General features: G+C 45.0%; 2 protein-coding genes across 2 annotated transcripts in view; one reads left to right on the top strand and one right to left on the bottom strand.

Annotated features, from left to right (window-relative positions):
* Positions 1 to 200: 200 nt before the first annotated feature.
* On the bottom strand, positions 201 to 18009 carry SELENOF (selenoprotein F). Its single transcript, XM_077278824.1, has 5 exons — positions 17654 to 18009; positions 14236 to 14403; positions 6398 to 6461; positions 2678 to 2727; positions 201 to 2045 (listed from the first exon to the last, which is right to left on the bottom strand). Exons 1-5 carry the CDS (start codon positions 17699 to 17701, stop codon positions 1914 to 1916), a joined length of 462 nt encoding a protein of 153 aa, XP_077134939.1. The 5' UTR covers positions 17702 to 18009; the 3' UTR covers positions 201 to 1913.
* A 123-nt stretch (positions 18010 to 18132) lies between these two features.
* Positions 18133 to 21420, top strand: part of HS2ST1 (heparan sulfate 2-O-sulfotransferase 1) — a 123108-nt gene continuing 119820 nt past the window's right edge. The window contains exon 1 of the mRNA XM_077278823.1: positions 18133 to 18498. Coding sequence (XP_077134938.1) covers positions 18375 to 18498 — 124 coding nt within the window. The 5' untranslated portion in view covers positions 18133 to 18374. The remainder of the gene's footprint in view (positions 18499 to 21420) is intronic.

Genomic DNA, 21420 nt, shown 5'->3' with positions numbered 1-21420 from the left:
CAATACTTTTTCATGAACATTTGCAACTATTTTTTTTTTTAATTATTCTATATGTGCAGCATTCACATTCAATCATCAGATACGCTAGAGCCATCAGGAGCTACAGACGTCTCACCGGTCGTCATATTATGGCGAATACACAGTCGCCATCAGCCATTTACATCCTCGTGCACATAACATAAAGGGCAAGACACTTCAGGTTACTTATAGATTTAATTTTTTTATTGAAACATTTCCATCATTAGCATGTCAATCTTTTCTCGACTCCGATTCAAAGCAGCAGAGCTCAACATGAGGGTACAAGACACAGCACATCAGACAGCCACAAGCCCTAAGAAGGTTTTCTGTGTAGTCTTCACAAAAGTGCATGACCCTAATGTGTCACATCTAATGCAGTGAACGGAGCCCTTTCATCATCACTAAACAACATGTCCTTTCAGCATCCGGCAAGATGCTGTAAATAAAAGCTAGGAAAAACAAAATCTGATACAAAATGCATACAAAAAGGAAAAAAAGACAAAAAGGGCACTAGAGGTCGTGGTGACCTCCATCAAATAGGCTTTAACTTGTGCCAAATAGAAAGATTACAAATTAGCATTTTTTTTTGCAATAACTCAGCCAAACGTGATGTAATCCCCATGTAATGAAGACCACACCACGCTTATAATGCCCTAATTCATTGCACTTATCATAAATGAAAGCCATTGTTATAATTCTACTGATTCGGCCTCAGATTGGCCCAATAAAGTCAGTTTTGTGGATAGAATGTAATTATTCGATGTGTGTTCTTTAGCAAAGTTATATCTACGTGTGCAGCCGATGTGTCCTTTACACTCATGTTCATTGCTAGGCTAGAGTTGAAAGGGGGTTTCCATATGGCCAGGACATGCTATAACCGTTTGGACCCCCACGACCTTGAGAATGAAGGGGATGCGGTGCAAAAAAAGAGTTACTGTGCATGGCTAAGTAGAAAAGGAAGCAGTACTGCACCCCTCCATTCTCAGGGTATGTAGGACCACCAATAAAAGGAACGGCATGTCCCACCTATAAATGGTAAAACCCCTTTTTGTCTAGATCAGAAAACATGGCATCTTTCTTACAGCTATGGTCTTTGGATTCTTAAGAATTACAGATCAGCCCCAGTTAAGTGAATGAAGCAGAGCTGTAAAACTCAGCAGCTAATGGGCGAGAGTGGCAAAGTTTCTTCAAGAAATCAGCCATGTTTTCTCATAAAAAAAACTTTTCAGTCAATGGTCAAAGGAAGTTGTGGTTTGGACTTATACATTACAAATGCAGAGTTCTCATGAACATCTAGAGCAGGAGTAGATTAGTGGGACTACAAGTGACAGAATTATCTTGTCTCCCAATGGATTTAGAAGAAATGTATAAAGTCATACTTCAGTCTACAAGGGATATCAGTGTAGGTCCTTAAGCAGTGGAATTTGTGCTTCCTGATGATGTATAGATTAGATGTGTTCCTATACAGAGGGCCACATTCAGACACCAGGTCTGACCAGGGTCTGAATAGTTTCCTTGCTGGGTTACATAGTCTCCCCCTTTGTACCAATGATGGTAAGAACACAATTGTGCAATCTGTGTATTATGGGTCTGGTAAGACCGGACGTTGACATCGGTGTTCAGTCTAGTGTTTGCCCCATTAACATTTACAATTCAGTAAGCTGCGGATCATTGTCACTTGCTTCTCAGCAACAAACAAAATTGTAAAGAAAATGCCGTAAAAATCAGACAGAAACTCACATCTTAACTTGATGTCAACACGAGTGTAAGCACAGTCATCCTAGGGAGAAAATCAGGGCCGGTACATGATCGATATGGAAGACGCCCAGCAGAATGTGTGACCCTGAGGAAGGATGTACAGTCTGATGGAGCAGGGCTGCGATATGTATGAAAAGTTATAAGCGGTGCAGCTTCTCGCTCAGGAATTCTTCCACGCTGTCCGTGTTCCATTTGGTGATGCTCAGTTCTTCAGAGATGTTCCCGTTGTCATCCAGCAGCTTTAGTATAGGATCAGAGCCACGCACATACTGAAACAGGAGAAGAGAATTGCGGTTTATACATCTCAGGATGAAACAATGGGAACATTCCTGCTTTACCGTGCTTATTTCTGGAGGAAAGGAAAACAGACAACAGGAGAGATCTGAATTTATACAGATCTTGCCCTGTCGGCTGCAATTTATAGTGGAATTCTTCATAAGAATTCAGCAATTTCTATTAAAAGGAATTGTCCAGAGGCAAAACATTTAAAAAAAAAAAAAAGTACTCAGGATGGTACAAGTAATAAAAGAAGAAGTAGCAATAGTCGCCTCACCGTTCTGACACTTACCTCATTCTCACTGGTCTCTATTCCCTGGTCCCATCTCAAGACACCAAAGATGGTTGGAAATTCCTGGTTAGCTAATCACCGACTGAGGAGAGTCACCGCTGCGGTCAGTGACTGGCTAAATGGGCATTTCCAGTCTGTTGAGACAGGACCTGGAAGTAGGGAGTACTAGGACATCATGCAAGCATCAAAACTAGGAGCTTCGAGAAATTACTGATTTTTTTTTTTTTGTAAAGCAATTCAGTCCAAGTTCATTTAAATGTAAATTTTTACCCCCCTGGAGAATGGATTTAGAATCCAAACAGTAAAGTTTAGGTGGTCTAGTCTAGTTCATACCTTGATTTGCAGGCCCCTGAAAAGCTTGGGCTTATCACTCCTGACAAAAGCTGAAACAAAAGACATCAAATGTTAGAAAATGGAAGTTAAAACCCCCCACACCTTTAAAAAATCAAGGAAATGAATGAATAAATGAATGAAGACGTGAAGAAGTTAAAACTATTAATACAAGATTTATGCCCAGATTCTTCAAAGCGTTTTCACCAGAAAATTGGCATGAAACACTGCAAAGTTAGAATTTTGAGACTTGTTACCTTCACGTTGTATTGAAACCGCCATGCCAAAATGGGCAGAGCTGTGGAGGAGGCGAAGCGAGAGGGGCGACTATGCCAAGCAAATTCTGGAGGAGTGGCAGCGCATCTTACGCCAGAAAATACTCCAGTCTCCTAAGGAACTTGGTGTATCAAACTCCAGCCAAGCCCTTCATAAAGGCTGGCACAACACGTCTTCATGAATCAGACCCTTACTTTTATTAGCGTTAAGTAGCACAAGCAGGTCTTGTCAGCACCAAGAGACTTCTACAAAAGAATACTGAATGAATTCATAGAAAATAAAATAAAATAAAAGATACATGCACATATTAAGCATTTACTGCATCAAAAATGGGTCTCTGCAGAAAGAAAAACTGCGCAAAAAAAAAAAAAAAAAAAAGGGATGCATTTCCCCCCCCCATTTGAATGGGTGAAAAACACTAAATAAATGCTGAAAGAATTTACATTCTGTAGATGTGCTTCAAATCTGCAAGGAAGAAAAGCAATGTGTGCATGAGATTTCAGTAATCTCGCTCATTTTGCTGGGACAGTAAAATGCTGCAATTTTTCACCGAAAAACTGCCATGTGTGAACCTTTAACTGCTGAACTATATTTCCCCGATTACACCACGCGATCCTAATTAGGAGCAGTCTGGATGAAGCCCCCCACCCACAGCGCACATCTGTATATGGCTGCTACACGATGTATCATGGTTGGCACATCGGATCCCTGAAGAAAAGATATTTTTATTGGAGGACTAGCGCCTATTCAGCCATAGCACCAATTAACTATATATAAAAATGTACAGACAAGTTCTCTCTGAAAGAGCTCATCTGTCCACGAGTGTGTAACATGATAGATGGGACTGAAAGCCCAAACCTGCAATTACTGCCATCAACATGGGGATGGTGTCATACCGCAGCCAGTGCGGGCACATCTGCATTATACAGTAGAATTGATTCTTACATCAGATCACGGCCAACATCCTTGGAAGTGGCAGCTGAAAATACATTAAATTCTCAGTTTGCCAATGGGATTGAAGGAGCAGGACACATTCCTCCAGGTTACCGCTACCAGTGGAGGCCTTAAAGGTTGAAGCAATAATCTAACATAACTATGTAATAGATCTCGTAGCTGTCCTTCTGGCAAAATATTGCAGCTTTAAAACCTAAAAGAGAATGTCCAGCTTCACCGAATCCGTAAAAAAGGGTTTTCTTTATTCACAAACTTTAAACATACAGGATACAGACTTCAGCACAAACCATATGGGTAAGAATCTCAACGCGTTTCTGGAGACTAAGCTCCCTTAATCATGACAATCATGATTAGTTTCCAGAAACACGGTGAGATTCTAGCCTGTATCCTCTATGTTTAAAGTTTGTGAATAAAGAAAACTCTTTTACGGATTCGGTGAAGCTGGACATTCTCTTCTTTTTTGGACTTTATACGCTGGGACACAGCGGGTCTGTGCTTCCGAAGATTGGTTTATGCATCACGGGTGAGCTGGTTTATATTCCTTCTTTCTAAGCTTTAAAACCTCCATAGAAATGCTGTATATGTGTATTTTCTACATCAGGGGTGGGGGACATATGACCAGCGGGCAGCTTATGGCCCACAATGACCCTTTCTCCCACCAGATTCCTGGGGACCACAGTATCCTTTAAATTTATTCTTGCACTGCATGCAGCATTCACTACTGAATGCTACGTTGCATGCAATGAATGATTATGTCCTGATGCAGGTCAGTCCCAGCGTCTGGACAAACTTACCAGACAGAGTTTGAGCGCGATGCGCTCCCGTTCCACAGGAGAAAACAGCAGCATCTCCTATGTGAGGCACACGCTCCAGCATCTCCTATGTGAGGCACACGCTCCAGCATCTCCTATGTGAGGCACACGCTCCAGCATCTCCTATGTGAGGCACACGCTCCAGCATCTCCTATGTGAGGCACACGCTCCAGCATCTCCTATGTGAGGCACACGCTCCAGCATCTCCTATGTGAGGCACACGCTCCAGCATCTCCTATGTGAGGCACACGCTCCAGCATCTCCTATGTGAGGCACACGCTCCAGCATCTCCTATGTGAGGCACACGCTCCAGCATCTCCTATGTGAGGCACACGCTCCAGCATCTCCTATGTGAGGCACACGCTCCAGCATCTCCTATGTGAGGCACACGCTCCAGCATCTCCTATGTGAGGCACACGCTCCAGCATCTCCTATGTGAGGCACACGCTCCAGCATCTCCTATGTGAGGCACACGCTCCAGCATCTCCTATGTGAGGCACACGCTCCAGCATCTCCTATGTGAGGCACATGCTCCAGCTCCTCCTATGTGAGGCACATGCTCCAGCTCTGGTGTCTCCTAAAATCACAAGGCTCACTAAAGAGAGGCAGCACAATCAGTCACATTAGGGGCCAGTTAATTGTGTGTCTAAATTTAGCAGGATGATTTTAAAGTTGATGATTTTGTATGGCTTAAATAATGATGGTATAAATATCAGAATGATCCCTGTCACACACACACGAGAAAAAAAAAAAAAAAAAGGTTCCCTGCCCCTGGTCTACATTGATGCAACATGTCTATTATGTTTTTATGAACCCCGCTCACACAGCCTCCAATGTGCTGGCATATCTTGGGGACATGTGATGAGAAAAGATGGAACAGACCTAGGGATAATTATACTCGAGTAGCACTCATAGCTTGGTCTCAATACCCGCTTAAAAAAAGTGCCACTTGCCAGCTCTTTTGGCACAAATTGGGTGAGGGAATGACATTTTTAAAAACTTGGTTTCATGAAACCAGCAATCAAGAACAATTTTCTGCCATTACGCGCAGAGACCGCAAGCGCCCCCTCTCCATAGAGAGCAGCGCTCTTTTGTTTCAGGATCCACACGTGCAGCAAAGATTTTTCTTGCGGTTCTGAACGTGATTGATTTAACGGCGAGACTTAAACGTGATGATCTGGAGAACACAAGAACAGCTGAGCCATCCCTTCTGCCTAATGCGAGGAGCAGGGAGAAGGACTCAAAACAGGAGCCGGCAGATGCAGTAGTCAGAAGAGACTGCGCCAAGTCTTCCCAGCACTAGATTACACAGCCTCAAGATTTACAATATGGAAATCAACAAAGAATAGATCTCTGCAATTCCGCAAATGACGGGTCCGGTAATTGATAACAGGATGAGAGGGGGCGGGAGGGAGGCTCGCTCGTAAAATTTCGGAAGGTCGCTTCCCTAGTAATTCTGCATCTTGATAATCCTTTCCTGCTGCCAGGCAACAAGCAGACAACAGATGAATTACAGACGGACTAGGCATCGGCAGATTTGTAAAATATTAAGTTTCTCTCCGGCTGCCGAGGATACTAAATCCTAATGTACCTTATCAGCCAAATATTTACTACCCAATATTAGAAAGTGCTGGAAGCCTGGCCACAAATATAGAAGAGACTGCAGAAGTATCAGACTCACCCTGGACTTGAGGGAACCTCCCCAGTTTTCATCCGCAGACCTCCAGGATGGCCCCCGCGTACATCTGTAGGGACAGGGCAGGAACAGGTTAACGGTGGAAGACATTATCTGTGCTACAATGAGCAGATTTACAGCTATGGCTTTACACAAAACCCATCAGTGGCATTTTCAGCTCTACTGAGTATTCGCTTACAATATTCCCTGAAAAGTCAAGGAAATCAAGCAACTTTGTTGTTTTCTGATACATTTTGAAAGGAATCGCACCAAGTTGGTTCTTTGGATATCCAGGTGTGGTACTGTGAAGAGGTGGGTGGGGGTCTACAGACCCAAAACTATTTGTGCCTCATTCTTCATATAAATTCTGCATTCATTTTCCCAGCAATGCCCATGCAGTTAATAAAGGACACAATATTAGTTTCTACATATCTGTCCAAGCACCGTCAGCCATACCATCCGGGCAACCCATGATCAGGCCAGCAACAGCACCACTAAACTAAAACAACCTGACCTTTGATGGCCTTTGTAATTTCAAAAAAACTTTTTGCTTATTAGATTGCCAATGTAGACACTAGCAAAAGTAATTTATTTGTGGGGGGGTATTTCAGGGACAAATTGTGCTAAAAGTTATGGCCATTATGAGTCTCCCTTTGGATCAACTTGCCGTCCTCTACCTGTGTCCTCACCACATAACTGGTAGTACGGCGAAAGAAGCCATAAGCTCACACTGCTGGTAAGCCCTGGCAGCACAGTACAAGATCTCTGGTCTTCTAAACATGTTAGTTGCCTTTTCAGAGAGGAAGACGACTTGAACTCTAGCGCCACCTATGGGAAAGTAGCAATCCTAAAAGTCAACAATCGACCCTTCAACGAGCCTTGTCACATGACTTGGGATAAAAGCCAAACTAGAATCTCAATTTGCAACCTTTTTTTTTGGTGTTGCCCCCTCCGCAGTGCAAAGCGTGACATCTGATATGCCAGTATGAGAAACCTCTGACTGTGGTATAAGGGGTAATAACTCTCCTTGTGAAAAGTGACATGCAAGTGTAGGGAGACTTATAGCCATGCAATGCTTCTCATACATTTCCCAGAAAAGCATTGCATGGCCTATTAGGGTACGTGTCCACGATCAGGATGGCCGGCGGTATCGCCGGAGCGGCAAACCCGCTCGGAGCTAAGTCCCGCCCCCTTCTGGGACGCGATGATGCCGGATGTGTTCATTGTACACATCCGGGATCATCGCACCCCTCGCATAGGGCCCTGTGTTATTCCTTGCGGCGGCGCAGCGTCGCCGCAGGTAACACGGACATGCTGCGATCTTAAAAGACGCGCAGCATGTCCGGAGTCGCAGGGCCGACGGATGCGTGTTTCCATGCATAGTGGACACGGGATTTCAAAAAATCCCCTCCACTATGCTGGAACATCTGGACGCTGCGTGTTTGACGCTCCGGCCCCACGCAGCGTCAAACACGCAGCGTTTCCTGAACGTAGACACGTACCCCAAGTCTCCTTACCCTGGCATGTCACTCTCCACAAGGAGAGAGGCTACCACTTAGAGCCAAGAAAAATGAAAGCAGCATTTCCAGTGTATTGGACGGCTGGAGAAGGCATACTAATCAATAGGATCACAATGTGAAAGAGAAACACAGGTATGATCTATATAGGATTGTGCATTTAGATTACATTTTCATCCACTTTAGAGGTCCACTTTAATAGCTCATCAATAATTGCCATGATTATAGTAAAATACATGGTATGCATTTTTTTTTTTCATTCTATCATTTCTTCATTATCAGCATATTTCAAGCATCTTAGAGACACCCTCACATTGTAATTTTTTTTTTTTTTTTTTTTTTATGTGTACCATTGCTACCATGAAGGTATAACAAAAGCCAAGCTCCACTGTGAAGTCAGATTAAGGCTGTGTGCACACGTTCAGGATTTTTCACGATAAAACTGCGAAAAAAAACGCATACATTAAGCATCCTATTATTAGAAAGCAATCCTCAATTTTTGTGCACATGCTGCGTTTTTTTCCGCAGCAGAATCGCATTCCGGAAAAAAAATGCAGCATGTTAATTCTTTGTGCGGAATCACGGGGATTCCGCACACATAGTAATGCATTGATCCGCTTACTTCCCGCATGGGGCTGTGCCCACCATTCGGGAAGTAAGCGGACCATGTGCGGTTGGTACCCAGGGTGGAGGAGAGGACTCTCCTGCAGGCCCTGGGAACCATACAATTGTTAAAAAAACGTCCCTTGCAGCGTTCCCGCTCCTCTCGATGCTTCCGTTCCCAATAATGCATTGCGGCAATGACGTGGGTCTCGCTAGACCGCTACATCAGAGGTCATTGCCGCAATGCATTATTGGGACCGGAGCATCGCGAGGAGCAGGAACACTGCAATTCTGCAATGTGTGCACTTAGCCTAAATCTTCCCTTTGGGGAATTACACATTGCAGTCCCCATCTACGTGTACTACAGCAGGAGTGAGTGATGAATGCTGTATGCTGCAATCTCCGGACAGAGAGAGTATGAGGACAGTAGCAATGCAGATTTATTACTAAGAGAGCAAATGAATGAGCGCAATGTCAGCAGTTTTACTGGTGAAGTCATTTCCTCAATGGGTTCTTCTTGCGTTACACAGATGCAAACTGTAGCTTAAAGGATTATCTAATACATATTTCCTTGGTTTCTGCCAATCAAGCATTGTAATATCGCCCAGATGAGATGCCACAAGCTGTTGGGCTATAGCGGTCCCCACCAGTCAGATCATGAAAATCATCAGAAGGAATAAAGGACTGAACAGAACGTGAAGCAATGAAGAAAACTTGTGCAACCCAGTGTTAAGCGGATGCATCAGACATGACAAGAGGCGAGGTCACAGGGCCAGATACAAGGGTCGCTCTAACAAGCCGGCTTTGTGAAGTGTTTCCAGACACTTTGGATGCCCCGAGATCCAGAAGAATCCCATATTCTGCGCACGGGATCGGATCTGTAGACATAATCAAGTGCACTTGTGCTAACAATAAAGGAAGATATTCATGAAGCCAACAGCTGCGCTCCGCAACATAAAGCCGGGATTCAATTCAATCAAATTCATTTAAAATGGCGTTCTGCAAAATGAACCATCGTCGACGAGGCCTGCAGACATTTTTGCTGTGAGTCGATGCTTTATCCTCACACAAAAGACAAAAATAAAATTTGCATTACGAAAAAAGTAAAAAATAGGCGCATGTGTCATTCCCGAATTCTGAAGTCTCCTAATTATATGCTAATTTAGTCAGGAGTCAGATTGCAGTTTTGCATCAATGGACCCAACCACCTTTGATGGAAGACGTTTTCTGTGAGCCCGCATCTGATAATCCAGCACAATTCTTTACAAAGAAAAATTCACTTGCAGTAGAAATCGCTGCAAAAACCATGTGGCCGTCCCATTCATCTGTATGGCATCTGCAGAAGGTTATGTCCATGCTGGACGCTGTGTGCACCAGGGTATAATATGCATGGAATATACCGGGGGGGAGAGAATAAGAATTTGATCCCTTGCTGATTTTGTAAGTTTGCCCACTGACAGACATGAACGGTCTATAATTTTAAGGGTAGGTTAATTTTAACATTGAGAGATAGAATATCAAAAATAAAATCCAGAAAAATCACATTGCATAAATTATATAAATGTATTTGCATTTTGCAGTGAGAAATAAGTATTTGATCCCCTACCAACCATTAAGAGTCCTGGCTCCTACAGACCAGCTAGATGCTCCTAATCAACATAGACACCTTTATAAAAGACTCCTGTCCACAGACTCAATGAAATCAGTCAGACTAACCTCTACAACATGGGCAAGACCAAAGAGCTTTTTAAGGATGTCAGGGACAAGATCCCACAATGCTCCCAGGTGATCGGTCTGCAGCTTCACGGGCTCACACAGCGTCTACTATCCCCAGCCCTCAATGTGAGCTGTGTTGTCCAATTTCAGGTCACTAGGGCCAGAAGAGGCCTAGTGCAGCTGCGGAAATCAGCGATTAGCAGACTTTTCGTTTTAGGTCAGACAACCTCTTTAAAAATCATTGTAAAATCAACAGCACATCACCCCATGTAAAGCTGCACTCTGAAACGCTAAAGTAGGCAAACATTACATATAAGAAATTGGAAGTGCATTACTGACATAGAAAACAGTAAAAAAAAAAAAAAAAAAAAAATGATGATTCTTAGGGTACACAACTGGCCAAATCAAGAGAGCCCATCAGCTGCGACAAAGCGTACCCCTTTGATGGTATCCTAACCTTATACAGTCATGGCCGAACAGGTTGACAGCCCTTAAAAATTGTTTGAAAAAAAAATTAAGCATTGTCATACAGCAGTTTTTTTGTGTGAAATTGATAATTTTTGGGGAGCGGCAAAAGAACTGTGGCCAATGTTTGTCAATAAGGCAACATGAAATATACCTTACTTATGAATTTATCGCAAGTGTGAAAAAATTCTATATGTAATGTTATGTGTTTTTCTCAGATGGGGAAAAGCAGCAACAAAATGAGAGATTTGGGAAATCGTATTTTTAATCAATTCTTTTGCTGCCACTTTCCTCTTTAAGGTCAAAGATTTTGAAGGGGAAAAAAAAAAAAAAAATTAAAATAAAATTAGAAAAAAAATGTACGAAAAAAAAGTATCAAAAACGTTACATGTGAACACACCCCAATGTGTGCTTTTTGGGTCCCTGGTGTTGATACATACAGGAAGTATTTTTCCATTTAAAGATGAAGAATCATCAGGACACGTCTTTTGTGAAGACAGTAACAACGTCATTCTCTCCATTACCTACATACAGACAATGGCCCGGCTACATCACACACCCACCCTAGGTTTACGGACTATAGTATACTGTATAGTAGAAGGGAGTTGCTGGGCAAATGGCCGCGATTATACAGCGCTCGCATCAGAGTCTCTGCATTACTTTTGTATGACCAGATAAATTAGTCTGCGCTTTTAAAAAGCTGACGATTCCTTGAGCTGATCGACTTTCATGCTGTTATTTTCACCTCCAACTCATCGTTCTGTGCTTTACACCCTGTAGAATGAAGCATGCAAAGTGGAAAACACTCACATTAAGATTTTTTTTTTTAATGCTCTTTGGAAGGGAAAAATCGGATTACTTTTGACTGTGTCAGTACAGTATCTGTGCAAGACATTACAGATCGTCAAGAAAAGAAACCTGAAATCATTAAAAAGGGTATGAAGAAACTTTATAAGTAACAGCCTACTGATTGCTGGGGCTCTGCAGGGCTCCTTCTGAATGGAGGTCGCACATGGGAACCTTTGCTCCATTCTATGAGAATACAACACCTTGATCATTTGGAATAGGAGCTGCTCTGCAGTACCCGGCAGCAGCCACTACACAGTGTAAAGAGGTGCTAGTCTTTGTTCAGTGGTTACATCTGCCCACGATGGAGGAGAGTACAGCTGATCAGTGAGGGTGATGGTGTCGCACCGCACTTATCCGATACTGATGACCAAGCCTATATAGATAGTTCAATCATTAGTCTGGACAAGCCCGCTAAAGAAAACCAGTCAATTGGCGCAGGTGAATAGTGCAGGAGGATGAGGTCTTTAAACATATCAGTATAGAAATGGTGTACAACGAGGAGGAGTGTGCCACAGGTAAAATATCTGGATCAGGAAGGTGGTTCCTCACAGCAGCATCCGACACATGCACAGATTAAGTAGAGGCCAGCAAGCCTCACTTCACATGTGCCGACCACCAAATAAGTGGCCAGATCAATACCATTCAAGCCCAAAAGGGCAGTGGAGTAACTAAGCGTCCAATAGGTCCCAATGCAAAATTTGTACTGGGCATGTTGTGTTGGTCAGATGTATGGGCCTTGTAGTGTTCTGAATCCTACAAGAACATACGAGTTGCACCTCCTCCTCCATAATGTCACGCGGTGTCCTCTTCTGAAGCCGGCAGCTGACTTCAGTGTGCAAGTGATGGAAGCACATGACATCCCTGCCACGCGCCCCCCAGTTACATGCATGCCGACGTCAGCTGCTGGCCTCAGACTGGCCGGCATAATACGAACCCGGTGGGTCTCTGCTCTGCAATACACTTCAGCTGAATGTGCGTCCAAGGATGGACTTCCAGTTGAAGTTTGCGCTGGCATCGAAGGGCCACTCACCAGCACAGGCTTAAATCGCGACCTCCATGACTACATTCATCACCCCCATGCGGAAGAGGTTGGCCAGCTTGACTGTTCGGAAGAGTAACCACTGCTGTGACTCTTCAGCAGTAGCAAGTGTGCACCAACATAAATATGAAGAGGATGCCATAAACACTACGAGTCTTCGTTCATAATACAAAAACAGCATGCGCCTGCATGCAGAACACAGATCGTGTCGCGATCCGGGTACAGACTGATGTATGGATCGACCTCAGGTTTCTCAACAGCCTCGTATCTGCCTAGGAGGCTGTGGAGTTCGGCCAGTTCGTAAATCGAGCACGTGACACATGAATGTGTGATTGCAGCCCAAGTGAAAGGGTCATCAGAGCCAGAATCATTGTTACTATGCAAAGTCCACAATGAGATGGATCTGATAGGTAGTGGTAAAAGGAAAAGCAAGTAAGGCAGCGCAAGAAGACTGATACAAGAAGTGTCTGTACTTAAGAAGATGCGACAACATGGAGTCTAGTGGAACGGTTTTCTCATTGCAGACAACCCCTTAAAAGGCCAATGTAGAAACCCTCACTCCCTACTCTCAGCTGGTGAAACAATGACACATTCATGGTAGCTCCCACCCAGGGCTGTGGAAGTCAGTAAGCCAAACCACCGACTGACTCAGACTCCTCAATTTCCCTGAATTTTGACCCCCAGAGCACTGGTCACTACTGATCATGTATAAGTCTTCGCATGCTCGGTGGGGACATTTCTAGAAATTTTTGTAAAAGGCAGAGAATGAAAGGTAAGATGGGTTTTTCCATGATTTGCGGTCATTCTGTGGTTCTTTCCTGCTCCACTAGGACCCAATGTGAATAGCCGCTATAACAAAAACAGTGTCCTCTTATTAGAGACACAGCAACAGCACGGCCAGATGGTTTTACTATGGAGATCTTTAAGAAGGCAGCTTGCGGTTACAGCGCAAGACGTTTCACAGCCATTATTGGCTGGAGTGAAATCTGAGGTTTCTGTCTATTTTTAACTATATCATACTGACAAGTCAATAACAAGCCTGCACTTCTTACAAGTATTAAAAGTACAATTATCCCCAGAGTCTACACAGAAGCGGAGCTATCCGAGTAGAACACATTTTAGGTACCAACGGCGTTTCCCCCCTTTCTGACATCAGACACATATGGAAGGAATTGTATTGAGCAGTCACAGAAGTTGAACACATGAAACCCACCCACAGATTACGGTACTTTGATCCTGGCAGCATCTATAGATAGCTTACATTGGGCTGCTGCCAAAGCAGGTACCAGCAGAACGGGGAGAGGGGTCAGATAGGAATCTCCCACCAATCTTATATTGATAACCTATTCCATGGATAGTTTAGCAAAATGTTAAGCCCAGAAAATGTGATGATAGAATACAGAAACATTGCTGTGTATACCAGCTATTAAAATATTTTATGATCAAGTCCTCTATGAAACTCAGGCCTCATTTAAATGTCCATTATTACAGCTACAACATGTTTACTGTGGATTTTCTGCAAGAAAAAAAACAAACAAAAAAAATAACAAAAACGCATAGCAAAATTTACATAAAATACAGTAGCTGTGAAGAAAAAACAAAAACAATGACTGACCAAGGCAGAAAGAGGCTAGTGGAGTGTATTAAAAACCTACTTTTCTTGATTCCAAATGCGTCTCTTCCTGGCAACATCGTCTACAAAAGGGGTCGATGCTGTTCAGCCCGAACTGCCCAAGAAGGTCACATGAGCTGCAGAGCAAATTACTGGAAAAGCCAACATCTCTGCAGGCCTCCGAGGACAGCTCAGCTCCGTAGGTGGATATCTGAAAGAGCAGAGAAAAGCCAGACATGAGAATAGACAGCAGGATAATGCAGATTGTGAAAATCTAGAGGATCTATCTGGTGAAAGGTTCACCTGGAAACACATTCTGGGAGGTGACCTCACTTATTTTTCTTGGATGTAATGACAAGCAATGATTTTTTAGCAGTGTTTTTGATTAGATTTTCACTAATGTTTACTCAGAGAAAAGATTTTAGACTTGTGATTTGGGGGGGGGGGGGGTCCATGGCTACAGAAGGTGCATGGTTTTGTACATCAAAATGGCGTAAGACAGAACAAGACACTTAATTTTTGAATTTATAAACACCTCTGTGTAAGATTAAAGGCTGAACGAAGTAATCCAGCTCACCATTATATCCAAGTGCGGTGATCCGGAGCATGGACAGCGTATCCGCCTGTACGCCTCAATCAGAGGAAGAACAAACAAAGTGGCGACAGGTTAACATGCAAATGTCTATGTGTTTTGGTGCCAACAGCACCTTTAATCATGATAGAAACGAGCAGATGTTTGCATTTTAACTAGTGATGAGCAAACACGCTCGTTATATCCGAGCATGCTCAAGGGCTGAGTGTCTCCGGCACGCTCGAATAATAAGTTTGAGCCTCCATGGCTGCATGTCTCGCGGCTGTTTGTTAGGCAATCCCAGGATGTGTTGCAGCTGTCAAACAGCCACCATACATGCAGGCACGGGGACTCGGACATATTTTTTCCTTTCTTCCTCAAAGTTAAAAGGCACAGGATGGCCCCATGGCAGTCTACTACTATGGATCTGTTCTGTGTGTGGGTCGTATCAGTTAAGTGGTCTCCAACCAGCAGTGGATAAATCTCAATAATCTCTATGCCTGTTGAGCACATCAGTCTTCGGCTTTATTCACATGTCCATGTTGCAAACAGAAAGCACCTAAAGGCAACAGATGAAAACTGGACCAAAGTAAGACGTTAGGATGTATCGTAGACCATGAGGGAAAAGCCTCTTTACATTCTGATTCGGCGTTCACATAGATCGGGTGCTGATGTGTAGTCTCAGTACCCCAACAGAGGAAAACAAATGATAGAACTGCGCAAAAATATATGTGTGTTTCTAGATCAGATGCATTTGCAATGTCTGACCTCCACGACAAGCATCAAAAAATGATGATTAACAATTTGTGATCTGATCTGGCTTGTTAACAGATCCGGCCCATGGATCTTCTAAAGGGGAAAAAGCTGCACAACATGGTGAAAAGGGCAGCTCCACCTCAGGTCAAACTTTTGACTAGAAGTGCACCTTACAGAACACAGAAGCAGATGAGACGCTAGTCAGCTTGTGACTGCAGGTATAAGAGGCCTACTTGCAGTCACATGACGACAAACCGGCCCGTAAAGGTGAACCCTACAGTGTATAACTTCCAAGCTACAAACCCCATAACTTGCTGGAGGTTTTCCCTGGGGTGGTCAAGCCCTTTAACACTTAGAGAACAAGAATAGATGATCGACCATAGGGGCTGTGTCCTAAACATCCACAGCATGGACCCTGTGATGAGTTTTCTTTTGGTGGTAACGACTTTGCATTTACCCCGGTATTACCAGCTAAGTACTTCCATTGCTTTTTATCCAGAAGATCCAGCTCTCAGGCTGCACCCAACAAGATGAATGTTATGTGCAAGACCCCAAATGCTCCCATACATCTCATGCTCCAGTCTCTTCTCTAAGGCTGTGTGCACTCGTTCAGGTTTTTTCACGATAAAAACGCATACATATGCATCCTATCTAGAATGCATTCTGCAATTTTTGTGCACATGATGCGTTTTTCCACGAAAAAAAAACGCATAGCGGTAAAAAAAGCAGCACATTCATTAATTTTGCGGATTTTTTGCGTTTTTCCCGCTATTTAATGCATTGGGAAAAAACGCAAAAAACGCATGCAGATTTCTGGCAGAAATGTCAGTTTTTTGTCAGGAAATTTCTGCAAGAAATCCTGAACGTGTGCACATACCCTTAGTCTTAATGTCTGAATTAAGTACGGTAAGGCTTCTTTCACACTTCAGTTGTTTGGCGTCAGTCACTTCCGACATAGTGACGGATCCGTCACAATTGTTGAGAAAACGGTTCCAACGGATCCGTTACTTGGGGGTTGTCTGGGAAAAGTATCTACATTTTGGAGCATGCGCAATTGAAAAAGCGGATTGGGGGACGGATCCGTCGCCCATAGGCGGCCATTCTATGGAATGACGGACACGACGGATCCACCGCAAACCGTCATTTCGGCGTTGACAAAAAACGTTTCAATGTCCGTCTATGTCTAGACAACGTCCGCCAAATCTCGACGGATCCGTCGCATGACTGATGGAACGGACGACCATCCGTCACAAATGCAAGTCTATGGGAAAATAACGGATCCGCCTCCAAAAAATGACGGATCCGTTATTTGAGGAAACTGGCGGTTTTAGACTGACGCCAAACAACTGAAGTGTGAAAGAGGCCTAAGTGTATGTTTTGATATCTTATGTACAGAGGAAGCATTCAGCAGCCTTGGATTTTTATTATTGCTTTATTTTTTTTTATAGACATTAATGGGGGACGTGCGTTCAACTTTTTTTTTTTGTATTTTTCACATTCTTAAAATTAAATTACTTCTCACTTTATTTTTCCACCCACCTAGAAGACTGAGGATTTCATTGCTTGTCCTATATACTCCAATACTAGTTTTGCAAAACAAAGTACATTGACTGATCCCCTATGAAGCCCAACCAGAGTGTGATCCAGTAGTGCAAGGAGGGGGAGGGGGGCGTACTAGCAACAGGGGGGGGGCATACTAGCAACAGGGGGGGGCCGTACTAGCAACAGGGGGTACTGGTAACGGGGAACTGTACTAGTACCGGGGGGGGGGGGGGGGGGGGGAGGAGGGCTGTACTACTATCGGGGAGCTGTACTACTATCGGGGAGCTGTACTACTATCGGGGAGCTGTACTAACACAGGTGGTCACCAGCCACGGTGCAGCATGGACGGAGCAGCGGGAATCCACCACTGGCTGATAACAGAGAGCAGCAGCAGCAGAGGGACCAGGCAGAGATATTGCAGAGACGATATAGCGGGCTTCGCGTCCGTGCAGCAAGATACAACCCGGAAGCAGCGCGGAGCCACGTCACCCGTGTCACAGACGGAGGCGGCATCACCTCCCGGGCGCCGCCAGCTCCGCCCCGACAACACGAGGGGGTCTACACGAGAAGCCCCCCGCAGGGACACGCTTACCGCCTGCAGCGCGGCAACAATCCACAGGAACAGCCTGTCCGCCGCCATCTTGCGAGCCGGTGCTGAGCGGAAGGCCCCCTGAGCTGTCCTTATAGCCGCCTGAGGAGGGACGCTGGGCGCTATGCACGCTATATCTAGATTTTTCTGTGTACTCCGGTACAGGACGGTTCACCTCCGCCAGCTCAATGACTAGAGACAGCCATACCCGGATATAGTTTTTACGGCTATTTTTATTTCGCAGTATTATTAGCGTCACATGCTCTCTGGTACGGAGGAGGGGTCTGTGCTGCGCGTCCTGTCATAGACATAGACAGATTTTGTCATGTGCTGTTTTCCTGTCAGGCAGTGATCAGGACAGCTATGTGCTAGGTCCCCAGAGTATACGAGGCATCACTCAATGGGAGAAGAGCTCCAGCCAATGGGAAGGTCGGAAATGGCCGGGTTTGGTTACCTAGCAACCAGTCAAACGGAGGCAGGTTGTGTACGTCACGCGTCGGGGGCGTGGTAACGTGACGTGAGACGCAATGGGCCGGCGCTGCTGCGGCTAGAGCTGGAGGAGCGGCGGAGAGTCAGTGTACACACAGCGCGGATCACGCTGGAGCCGCAGCCTGTGGTGGAGCCTCCTCCGCGGAACGAGCCCAGCCGCCGGGTGTCTGCGCTGGGGGCACAGCCTCTCGCCACAACCCCCGGTGCCCACGTTATGTCGCCATAGATTAGGTTGATGGGTCTCCTAAGGATTATGATGCCGCCCAAGTTGCAGCTGCTGGCGGTGCTGACCTTCGGGGTCGCGATGCTCTTCCTGGAGAACCAGATCCAGAAGCTGGAGGATTCCAGGGGAAAGCTCGGTAAGCGGCCCCGGGGGAGGGACGGAGGAGAGGGACGGGGGAGCCGCCGCCTGCTAATGCGGGTCCCAGACACTGATCTGCATGTCTGCCTGCCGGCCCTGGCGGAGGGGAGACCGGGGCTGGACCGTGCCTGCAGCCATGGAGGCTGTGCTGGCTGATAACAGCGGGCTCTAGCCTGCAGCCAGCCTGCATGTGCTGGGGGAGAGTCTAAGCCTAGGGCTAATGGGGGAAAAGACCCCAATGGGCTGCGGCCAACAGGGGATCACCCCCGTGGGAAGGAGTCTCCCCTGTTACTGCAGTAATGTAACCAGCAAAGGGATCCCTGCTACATTGTGATAGGTGGGATTTCTACATCTCTGCGCCCATTGGTCGACGCCATGATTGTGCCGTCACATTGTGTCTTTATGTGCTGCTTACTGTACATGGCGGTCTCCTGGGGGCCGCGGTCTCCTGGGGGCCGCGGTCTCCTGGGGGCTGCGGTCTCCTGGGGGCAGATTATAGCTTCCTATAAATGTCTTCAATGTGATTGCCCCAATGTTGGGAGTGTTTGTTCTGAGTCTGTGACTGATCGCTGGCCCGGTACAGACCCCGTGAATTCTTGTGGCTGGTAATGATCCTGGCCAGGTGTGTGTCACCGAGCCGTTAGGTGTCACCGAGCCGTTAGGTGTCCCATCCGATAAAGGAGATGCGTTAAGAATTATTTTACAGCTTTCTGACCAGTTTTTTTTTTTTTTTTGCCTGTGCCTTGCTATGGGCAGCTTGTCATTCCGGATCCCGGGAAAGCTGGGTGACGGCCCTAATGTATCCTATATTCCTGTTAATGGTCATCCAGACTGAAGAGTGCTGAAACTAGTAGAAGCTTTAATGGGGTTGGACAAAACTGGGCCTTGACAAAAGTTCATTTTGATCAATAGATCTTGGAATAATAATTTCCACAATTGGATGTGTTTAATAAATAAATAATGTTCCTGTGCTGATATAATCTTATAAATGTCCCCTGCTGTGTACTGTGTGATGGCCGTGTCAGACTGTACAGGAACATGGTCTGATCATACCACAGCTCCTGAAAAGGAAGCAAGAGAGAGTATACAGACAGGACAGCACGGGGCGGTTACAGCTGCTGCTTTTCTGTGAGGTAAAACATGTTTGAAAACAAGAAGCAAATGTCTTATCTCACAGAAAGCAGCAGCTGTGATCCCCGTGCTGTCCTGTCTGTATACTCCTTTGCTTCCTCCCCTGCCCAGGAGCTGTGGTATGATCAGACCATGTTCCTGCACTGTCAGACACAGCCATTACACAGTACACAGCAGGGGACATTTCTAAGATTATCTCAGCACAGAGACATATATTTTTTTTTTTTTAAACATATCCAAGTGTGGAACTTTTTTAGACAATATAAACAATCCATACTAACCCCCACAGAGGCACTGATCCTCCAATGTCGGTGTTGTTACTCCCTGGGGAGGAGGTCACATGACTGCTGCAGCCGGTCGGTATCTACTGATTGGCTGCAGAGGTTATATGATCTGCTGGCAATAGCAGCACCGTCATTGGAGGAATGGAGCTTCTGTGGGAATTGTGTAAATTGTTTTTATTTTCTATGAGATGCGGCGGCCCCTGAACAGTATATGGACTTGCAATGTTCTACTTTGGACACTGCCTATGTCGGGCTTATTGGCGGGGGATGTGGGACCCACCCTGATCTTATAGTGATGACCTATTTTAGGGATATTAAAGTAGTGGACATCCCCTTTAAACAGAGTTCAGAGAAACCATTTTTGTCAAGTGTCCAGTCCCGTCTACTTCTGGTAGTACCTCCATTGATTGGCTATAATCTGTAGGGGCGGGGACACCATTGAGCAAGTGTTAATTTCTTCGCTAGCGCCCTCGCAGGAGAGATCAAGCATTACACACCATGAAATGAATGGTGAGATGTAGGATTATCCAGGCTCCTCCAGAACAAGGATATCCTTGTAGCTACTCTGCACGCTGGCTGATATATGGGAGTCTTGTATAGAGGTCCCCTTCTGTATGAACTCACAATTCTGATACAAGTCAGGCTTGCTAAGTGGGAGAAAACATTTTAACAAAAGTGAATAATTCCACTTTATTTTACGGTACTTTTTTTTCTTTGCAGATGTTATTTTTGTGTTTTCTGCCAAATGTTCCCCATGTAAAGTTCCTGTAATTGCAGATGTCTGCGCTTTGTGTGGATCATAAAGTTGTATCTTGGACTCTTCTTCTGGTGCCCGGTATGTGGCATAAGAATGTCTTTGTCAGTGACCCCCAGGAGATGTTATTGGGTTTAGTGCACAAGTCTGCAATAATCCTTGATGTGCTGTCAGTGCGCCCCCCACAGAGACCCTCATTGTCCATGTTCTATAGCGCTTTCAATCTACATTAAATCTGATCTAAATTAAAAGGCTTTTGGCGCAGAACAAATTACTGGACTCCGATGTGCCATGTGAATATTCTTTATGGTCAGATATCTCGGCGATAAAGTAGTTCTACAGTGACACTATAATGGCTTGTGGTGCTGGGTTCTCTTATTCTTAGGAGCATTGCCCAATGTGTGGCACTGTATATAGGCTGTATATAGGCTCTAGTGATGGGCGAACGTGCTCCCATAAGGTGTTACCAGAGTGTCTTCAGAGTGATTGAATAATGTGGTGACAGTCACAGCACATGCAAGGATTGGCTAACAGCCGCGGGGACTCGCTTATATTATTCAGGCACGCCAAAGACACTTGGCTAACACCTTATCCCGACTATGTTCGCTCATCACTAATGGGCACCTTACTGTGGTATATTTCGCCATGGGCCCCAATAATAAAAACACATGAAAAGAAAAAAACATACATGACCCACACTATACACAGTGTGAATAGGAAGAGACCTGCCAGTCTAAGGGGCAGCGGGAAG

Source organism: Ranitomeya variabilis, chromosome 8 (assembly GCF_051348905.1).
Source record: "Ranitomeya variabilis isolate aRanVar5 chromosome 8, aRanVar5.hap1, whole genome shotgun sequence".
Taxonomy (NCBI): domain Eukaryota; kingdom Metazoa; phylum Chordata; class Amphibia; order Anura; family Dendrobatidae; genus Ranitomeya; species Ranitomeya variabilis.
The sequence above is the reverse complement of the archived record's forward strand: the minus strand, read 5'-3'. Positions and strand labels throughout refer to the sequence as shown.